The sequence below is a fragment of the Orycteropus afer genome, unplaced genomic scaffold, assembly GCF_000298275.1.
Source record: "Orycteropus afer afer isolate SDZICR_OR568_19922 unplaced genomic scaffold, OryAfe1.0 scaffold00169, whole genome shotgun sequence".
NCBI lineage: Eukaryota > Metazoa > Chordata > Mammalia > Tubulidentata > Orycteropodidae > Orycteropus > Orycteropus afer.
The window spans coordinates 2,268,549-2,276,991 of record NW_006921756.1 but is presented as its reverse complement, the minus strand read 5'-3'; the positions used below and the strand labels follow the sequence as shown (position 1 = coordinate 2,276,991).

Here is an 8,443-nt window from a genome sequence, read left to right as displayed (position 1 = left end):
CCGGAGCAGTCCTGGATGAACACTGACACCAGGCCCCCATCCTTGGAGGACTTATAGGTAAGGATCCTTCTGGCCATTCTACTGCCGGCCCCAACCCGACTCTGCCTTCAGACCCCGCCTCTGAATCTTGTGAAATGGTACATCAAAGCTGAAGAGAGAAGAAAAAATGACTCGCCACCCTTTCTAGATGTCAGGCCTAGGGAAGGGTGGGTGTAGGGGCTCATGCCACCTCCTGCCTGCAGCTCCAGGGGCTCCAGTTAGGGCCGTGCTGCCTCTATTGGGGAATAGCTGCCTGGAGAGGGTGGAGATGGGGGGAGGAGACAGGCAGGCAGGCAGGCAGGGGACTAGCAGGGAGGAAGAAGAGAAGAGGAAGAACAGAAGAAGCAAAAGTACTAAAAGCAAAAAGCCGTAGTAGCCCCAAACAAAACACAGCTTGGGAATTAACAACACCGACACAGCCAGCACCAAAAGAAGAAACCAGAGGCAGGGGTAAGAGATAAGAGAAAGCTCAAAGATAGGGAAGACAGGATGAAGAAAGAGAGGGAAGGAGAACAGCAGAGACAAAGGAGAGGAGATTGAGGGAAGAAGAAAAGGAGAGAGAGAGAAGCCAGAGGGAGACGTGGAAGCTGTAGGTGGAGGCAGGGGAGCAGTGGGAAGGGAAGGATCAGGATGGGAGCGGGCAGGGGCCTGGGGCAGGCAGGTGCCTGAAAATATAGCTTTATATATTTATATTTATATCTCACATTCCACACATCAACTTACTAGAGGGGAGGGAGGGAAGGGAGGGAAAGGAAGAGGGGTCACTGGGGTGGGGATCTGGCCAGTGAGAGCCTCTCACTCCCCCTGGAAAAGCTGGAGATACTCCAGCCTCTCGTCTCCTTCCCACTGGCCTCCGAGGGGTCCAAGCAGGGCCATGCATAGGGTGTAGTAGGTGTGGGCTTCACCTCAGGTGGGGGGCTCTCAGGGAAGGGAAAAGGGAACAAGACTCCAGGTCCCTGGATCCCTGGGCTCTTAGAGTTAACTCCTTGTGAGCCATCTGGGAATACATGGGGCTGGGGGACCCAAGACCCCTGACTGGGTTGGGGCCAGGGAGTCAGTTGGGCAATGTGTCAAGTCCCAGGGAGGCAGCGTGCTGCTTGGCCCGAAGCCGCAGGTTCTCAATGCTCGTGGTTTTACTGTTCAGGGCGGCTGAGGCAGGTGCCAGGCCTGCGGGGGGTGCAGGCAGCAGTGGGGAACCCCACACCCCCTGGTGGGCAGCAGCAGCTGCTGACAGGGACTGGTAGTAGGACTGGCAGTGCAGTGAGCCCAGAGGGGCCATGTTGACGCCCAGGTAGGGCACAGCAGCAGCGGCGGCAGCAGCGGCAGCAGGGGCTGGGCCCCCCACTTCGAAGGATGAGTAGTGCACCAGGTTGTTGGTGGCTGCCATATGCTGGCGGAATTGCTCCTGCAGGCGGAAGAGGCTCAATGGGGACGAGGAGTAGGAGTGGGAGGGGCCCAGTAGGCCGCCCCCTGGGGTTGCAGGAGCTATGGCCAGGCTGCCTGGGGAGTCTGCAAGCAGAGAATGGAGAACCAAGCATTCAGGACCAGAGGCCTGGTCTGTCAGCCGGGGCTCCCTCTGCCTCCCTCTGCCATCCCACTCCATTGGCACTGCAGACAAGGCGTTCGCTAAAACCCATCCACCCAGTTTCAGCCAGGGCCTGTGAGGGAGAAGCCCAGGTTTCCTGGGGGAGCTCCTGGACCCTTTCAAAGCCCCAGGTCTGACTTCTTTGGGAGCAACCCCTCCCCCTTTTTTTTTTCTTCTCAAGGGCTGTCATCTCCTGTTTCCCATTTTCTGCCCGTAGTTCCCATTCTGTCCCTCCAGCTCACAGCCATGTTCCCTGCCTGCTTGGGCTTGGAGAGTATGTCTTGAGATAAACCTCCTGCCAGAGCTCTGTCCCCTTGGAAACACAGCTCCAAGTCTATTCACCCAGTGTGCTCTGGTTTGTCTGTCCTGGTTGCCAAAATCCTGAAATATTTCTACCAAAATAAAAAACAAAAAAACCTTCCAAACAAAAATCTGTTGCTGTCGAATCAATTTCAACTCACGGTGACCTCATGTGTTACAGAGTAGAACTGCTCCATAGAGTTCTCTTGGCTTTAATCTTTATGGAAGCAAATTTCCAGGTCTTTTTTCCATGGTACCACTGGGTGGGTTCTGACAGCCCACCTTCAGGTTAGTAGTTGAATGGAAACTGTTGGCGCCACCCCAGATGATAACTGAGTGCCCCTCCCTTGGCATTCAACAGTCCCCCACTCAGATTCCCCTAAACTTTCCTATGATTCAGCAACTACAGAGTGAACCCCCGGCAGAGGCTCTCAGAACACTGCTATGGACAAATACTTTCTAATGGGTCATGCCAGTGGGTGCGAGTTGTTAAAGGTTTTGACTCTCCCCCTTGCTCTGATCCACTTCAGATACCCAGACGCCTATTGGGATTGGCCTCTGGCTCTTTTTCTCCAGTCCACCCAAAGACCCCCAGGCCTCACCTGTCTTAGGGCTGCCTCTCTTGCAGCCCAGTCCCTTGCTCTCAGCCCCAGGGCTCTTCTCGGTTTTGAGATCCTCGGCTGTTGCCCGGGGCTCCTCCTCTCGGTCAGGCAGGTCCTCCGGGGCCGACTCACTGGCTGACTGCTCAGACAGGCTTAGGTGAAGTTCAGCAGGGGGGTTGCCACTGGGGAGGCTGGGGGTTTGGTCAGTCTCCAGCTGGGTGTCCAGGGTTGGGACATCAGTCTTGTCTTCCCCATGGGAGCCCTCAGCCTCCTTCTGCTTCTGCAGCTGCTCTTTCTGCAGGCTGCGCTGCTTCTTCCGGAACTTAGCCCTGCGGTTCTTGAACCACACCTGGGAATGAGAGAGACGAGATGTGGGCGGAGGGTGTGAAGGAAAGAAGTGGAATCCAGCAGCAGGGTGCTCTGAGGGGGATGTATGTGGTCACACTGCCCCCCCCCACACCTCAAGGAAAAGTATAGCTGCAATCTCTTCCAAAAGCCCCCTCCTATCACTTAGGGATTCATGATGGGATCCGTTGCAACTTGCACTTAGGGCTGAATGTCTACTCCTGGGCAATGGGAAGCCAGACTGGGTACTGGCACTTGTCGGTAAGGTCCAGTTGGGAGTGCTGATCCCTACCTGCACTCGGGCTTCAGGCAGGTTGGTACACATGGCCAGCCTCTCACGCATCACCACATCTGGGTAGTGAGTCTTCTGGAAAGTCTTCTCCAGGGCCTCAAGCTGCTGGGCAGTGAAGGCCGTGCGGCTGCGACGCTGTTTGCGGTGCTGAGAGCCATAGCGGGCCTCCAAGATGATGTCTTGAAATGTACAGCCGTTGGAGGGCAAGGAGAGGGGGCCCATTTAATTATGGGAAATAAATTGAAATTTTACCCTGCTCTAGCCTACTGCAGACGTCCAGGCTCCTGCCAGAGCTGGGCTCTGGAAATCCCCCATCCCCTGTCGGTATGACTGAATTTTCAAGATCTCTCTACCTCATCACCCACTGTCAGGACCACAGAGGTCTAACTCATCATCATGAATGGACATCAGGACTGTGATTGAGGGAGTCTTTCTTATTTGGCATTGGGTGGGGTGGGCAGGTTTAACTCAAGATCCTTTAAGTCCCAAGATACACAAGTATAGTATTCTGAGATTATACAATGCTGATAAACACTAAATCCATGTCACAAAGTTTCTAATACCCCATGACCCTTAGATTCTGGGTACTAAGACCTCCTTAGGAGCTCTGGTAGCATAGTGCCTAAGGCACTTGACTGCTAACCAGAAGGCTGGCGGTTCAAACCCACCAGCCACTCCTCAGAAGGAAGGTTGGGCGATCTACTTCCGTAGTGATACTGCCTCAGAAACCCAAGGAGAGGTCTCTATGAGTCGGGTCCGACTCAAGGGCATGTAACAACAACAACAATAACAACAAGGTCTCCTTAGCATCAGACTACTAGCCTCTGACCAATGAGAAGCCAGGCGGTGGGCTGATACTATCTTCAAGGTCTAGTTAGGAGAGTTCTAACCAGACAGAGAGAATTCACTGCACTGCCATAGCTGGCACATGGTTCTATGTCTTCTGGGTATAAATCTCATCACCCTAGTTGGTTTATGAGTCTCTGGTCTCAGATCCTGGTGGCAGGATCTGACACTCCCTGCTCTTGGGTCTCTTGAACATCAAGTCTGGCTCTGGCAGGAACCTCAGAGCTTGGGAAAGATTTGTTGCACCATGTCTTGACCCTTCTCGCTTCTTCCCCAAGGAGGGAAGGCCAGGGAGACCATATTCCAGCCACCAAGGCTTGGAGGGGGCACAGGGCTGGTGGATCATTGATTCCACAGTCCTGCTGCATGTCTGGTAACATGAAAACCATCCAGGATAGACATCTGCCTAGGATGGTGTCTAGCCCCAAGCCTCTCTATTTGTCTAATCTCCAGAGTCTGGACAGTAACCTCTCTCCCCACTGCCTGCCACCACCACACAAGTGGATCCTGGATTGTCTGTGCTCAAAACTGTATCTGTATAGGGCTGTATGGGAGCTCTGGTAGCATAGTGCCTAAGGCACTTGACTGCTAACCAGAAGGCTGGCGGTTCAAACCCACCAGCCACTCCTCGGAAGGAAGGTTGGGCAATCCTACTTCCGTAGTGATACTGCCTCGGAAACCCAAGGAGGGGTCTCTATGAGTCGGGACCGACTCGACGGCAAATAACAACAACAAATAGGGCTATATAGGGCAGCCAGAATCCAGACAATGGGGAGTCTCCCACATCACCCTAAAAGTGGAAGAGGGAGGCAACTAGGTATCCAGGAAGTCTCAGACTTTGAGCCTCCTTGGCTCCTTCTTCAGTTTAAAGAGGGAGCCCTGAGTTCCTCACACACTAGTTCTACTCCTGGCCCAGACTGAACTCAGATCTGGGCTATCCCCAAAGCTGGTTACTGGGGGCAGAGCAGGAAATGGGAACTGCTCAGTTAGCTACACTCCTTGGTAGGGTGGACACTGGCTGAGAGGCCACGCTTGTCTACATCATCAGCAAAACCTCCCTCTAGAAGACAATACTTCCACCCAATGGCCCACCTGGAGCATATGTCCCTCCCTCCTAGGGATTAAAGAATGGGGAGGTGAGTTGAATACCAGATTCCTCTACCTCCACCAGTAGAGATGAGGCTTCCTCCCTGGCTCCTCCCCTTTGGGCTCTGGGTCCTTGAGTCCTGGAACACTGACAGGAGGCTATGTCACCACCAGTTTGGGCACAGGGAATTCACACCAGGGAAGCAGCTATAGCTGGGGCAGGGCTGCACCCCCTATCCCCAAGCTCCAGACTGATGCCCCACGCTGATCTTTCTAGAGAGGTGACCAGGGCCTCAGTTTTATCCACCGAGCCAGGTTTTGCCAGGGATTAGGTGGGCAGAAGTGGCAGGGTCCTCTATCCCATCCCATTTCTGTGCCTTTGAGCTTGCTGGCCCACTCTCCCTGCCCTGCCTTGTTAGGGCCTGTCTCCAGCCCATGGTCACAGGAAGCCCTCCTGGACTGCCCCAGCTAAATCTACTGTCCTGAGCTGCTGAATCTTTAGTGGCTGCGCCACCATTTGACCCTTGTCATGTCCTTCTGTCACGCCCTTTTATGGGTCTATAGGTACCTGGTCTCCCTGAGAGTGCACTGGAGTCCTCTGAGGACTGCCTGGCACTGGGCTGGGACCACCTGCAGTTCAAGGCTTGGACAGGGACAAGATGGGGTGGGTGGCTTTACTGCCCAGGAAATCAAACTCCCCACTCTGTCAAGTCTTTATCATGAGAGGCCAGCAGGGCAGGGCAACAAGCAGTTGACCCAGTGGTAGGGGACCCAGATTGCAGCTCCCTCATCGGCACTGACCCTGGGTCTTGGATAATGACTTCTGAGTGTGTACCGCATGTCAGGCTGAATGCTGAATGCTAAACATTTTGCATTCATTATCTCAAATAACTGCCCAGCCATCCAATGGGATGGCCGCTGCCACTGCCTCCTTTTTATAAATGGAGAAACTGAGACTCAAAGAAATGAGGTGAGTGTGCAGACCTGCAGTGACTGCAAACCTGTGACCCCAAACATCCTATTCTTAGCAATAATGTCATAGCCCTTCTCCCTACCCCACCCTGGCCCAGACTTAACTTCTAAATTTGCTAATCCATAAAATGGAGTTGATAACCTCCCTCCATCAGGATGGTGCAGGGATTGAATGATTTTCTACACAGATACAGACAGCCTTGCATGGTGCCTGGCACACAACAGATGTTCAACACATAACCCAAAAAAAAAAACCTCACTGCTGTCAAGTCGATTCCAACTCACAGTGACTCCTCCTTGGGTTTCCCAGGCAGTATCTCTACAGAAATAGATTGCCCAATCTTCCTTCCAAGGAGTGACTGGTGGGTTTGAACTACCATCCTGGTTAGCAATCAAATACCTTAGGCACTATGCCACCAGAGCTCCCAATACATGGGAACTGTTATTATTTATTATTTTACCTGAGTTATCTTCCTTTGGGCAGTTTGGCCCTCCTCCAGCTCCATCCTAGCTGTAATACCTTGGGCAAGTCACTTATCTTCCTGCCTCAGTTTCCTTGTCTGTGAGATGGGGTGAATGAATGACTCCCTCACATGGCTGGGATGAGAATTTGCAAGCATAGGGCAGTTCCAGTGCCCAGCACAGTGCTGGCAAAAAGGAGCTACTCTACATATCCACCATGTACAGATTTCAAATGGCACCTCTCTGCCTTGCTAAATGATGTGGATCTTTCTGTGTCTCCCAGAGTAAACCTTCTGGGTGCTTCCCCATCCACCGCCTCCAGGGTCCTTCTCAAGCCTCCTTCCCCAGACCTCTCCCCCATCTCCAGCTCCCTGGGACCCGTCCCCAGGGCCCTTACCAGCCAGGCGTTCAGCCAGCGTAAGTGCATGCACAGAAGGCCGGTAGTCGGGGGCATGTTGGGCCTGCTGGGCTGCCTGCTGGTGCAGGTTGTACATGGCGCTGAGTGAGTTCATGGCATGCAATGAGTAGCCATTCACCCCGTAGTGCTGCATCGCGGCATCCGCCTGCAGACAGGGAAAGCAGAGAGGGGGCATGAGGCAAGGCTGTCAGACACCACGTTGGCAGAAGACTCTAGCCCCATCCACCTCATCCTCAACAGGTTCTGCCTCCCCACTGGATAAAGGCCTATCTCAACCACAGCTTAGAGTGTGAGGACTCCTGCATTTATTCATTTAGTTACCAACTCATTCATTGATTCACTTAGCAGGACCAGTGTAGGGTTTAATGCTTTGGACTCTGGAATCAAACTGCCTTGGCTGGAATCTCAACCCTGCTACTAAGGAGCTTTGTGGCCTTAGGTAAGTCACTTAACTTCTCGGACCCTCAGGTTTTTTTTTTTAATGGTTTGTAATAATATTTCCTTTTCTTTCTTTTTTTTAAGTTGTGCTTTGGGTGCATATTTACAGGGCAAAATTTGTTTTACATTCAATAGGTCACATACATTTGATTTCATGCCCCGATTACCATCCCTGATTATAACACAATCTCCTCCCCTCCCATCCCTGTGACCATCACCCTCTCCCTGTGCCCTTCTTAAGAATGCAGTCCTATCTCTCCAGCTTTCCCTCCATGTGAATGGTACCCCTCTGGTGCCCCATGGCCGATTGCTCTAAGGGGTATATCTCCCTACAGTAGGTGGGTGCATCACCCTGAGTTGGGTGTTCTGAAAGTAAGTCTTTCTACTGTTGGGTTGAGAGCCGATCCTTGGGAATGAGTCTAATCCCAGGCCCAAAGGGTATCCCAGGGCCATAAGTCTTAGAGGTCCCACCAGACCCCATCCGACCAGTAATTCTGGTCATTTTTGTGTTTTGGATTTTGTTCCACCTTTTTTCTCCCACTCTATCCAGGATCTCCAGTTTTGATCCCTTTCCAAGTGGTTGGCATTGGTAGCCAGGGACCATCCAGTTCTTCTGGTCTTGAGGTCCATCATATCCTTGGACTAATTGTTTCTAAATGCCTTTGATTTTTTTTTTCTTTGCTTCAGATGAGAGACCAATAGTTGCATCTTATATGGCTGCTTGAAAGCTTTTAAGATCCCAGTCACCACTCACCAAAATAGGTTGTAGAACAAGATTTTTATGTATTATGTTGTGCCAATTGAGCTTGGTGTCCCCCAATACTATTGACCCTCAGGTTTTCCATCTGCAAAATGAGGATACTAGTAATACGTGGTTCATGGGGTTGTTGCAAAGATTAAGAGAAGCTCTTAGAATAAGGCTTGCCACACAGTGGGTGCTCAAAAATGTTAGCCATTGTGATTTACCAATCGATTGGCTATTTTATGCAGCCATCTTTTTGTTCAATCACCCAGGCACTTACTGATTTCATCGGTTCACTCACATATTTAATTCATTC

The 8,443-nt window shown here is 52.0% G+C and overlaps 1 protein-coding gene across 1 annotated transcript; it reads right to left on the bottom strand.

The window, feature by feature from the left end:
* Window positions 1-1,093: 1,093 nt before the first annotated feature.
* Window positions 1,094-7,089, bottom strand: DMBX1 (diencephalon/mesencephalon homeobox 1). The gene is made up of 4 exons (XM_007946692.1): window positions 6,927-7,089; window positions 3,164-3,342; window positions 2,527-2,875; window positions 1,094-1,548 (listed from the first exon to the last, which is right to left on the bottom strand). Exons 1-4 carry the CDS (start codon window positions 7,078-7,080, stop codon window positions 1,094-1,096), a joined length of 1,137 nt encoding a protein of 378 aa, XP_007944883.1. The 5' UTR covers window positions 7,081-7,089.
* Between the last annotated feature and the right edge of the window lie 1,354 nt (window positions 7,090-8,443).

Coding starts and splice junctions, on each gene's coding strand:
- DMBX1 (XM_007946692.1), bottom strand. CDS start 7,080: ATGCAGCACTACGGGGTGAATGGCTACTCATTGCATGCCATGAACTCA. Junction 3,343..6,926: donor GCTGGCTGAACGCCTGGCTG/GTAAGGGCCCTG, acceptor GTACATTTCAAG/ACATCATCTTGGAGGCCCGC. Junction 1,549..2,526: donor GAGAGGCAGCCCTAAGACAG/GTGAGGCCTGGG, acceptor CTCTGCTTGCAG/ACTCCCCAGGCAGCCTGGCC.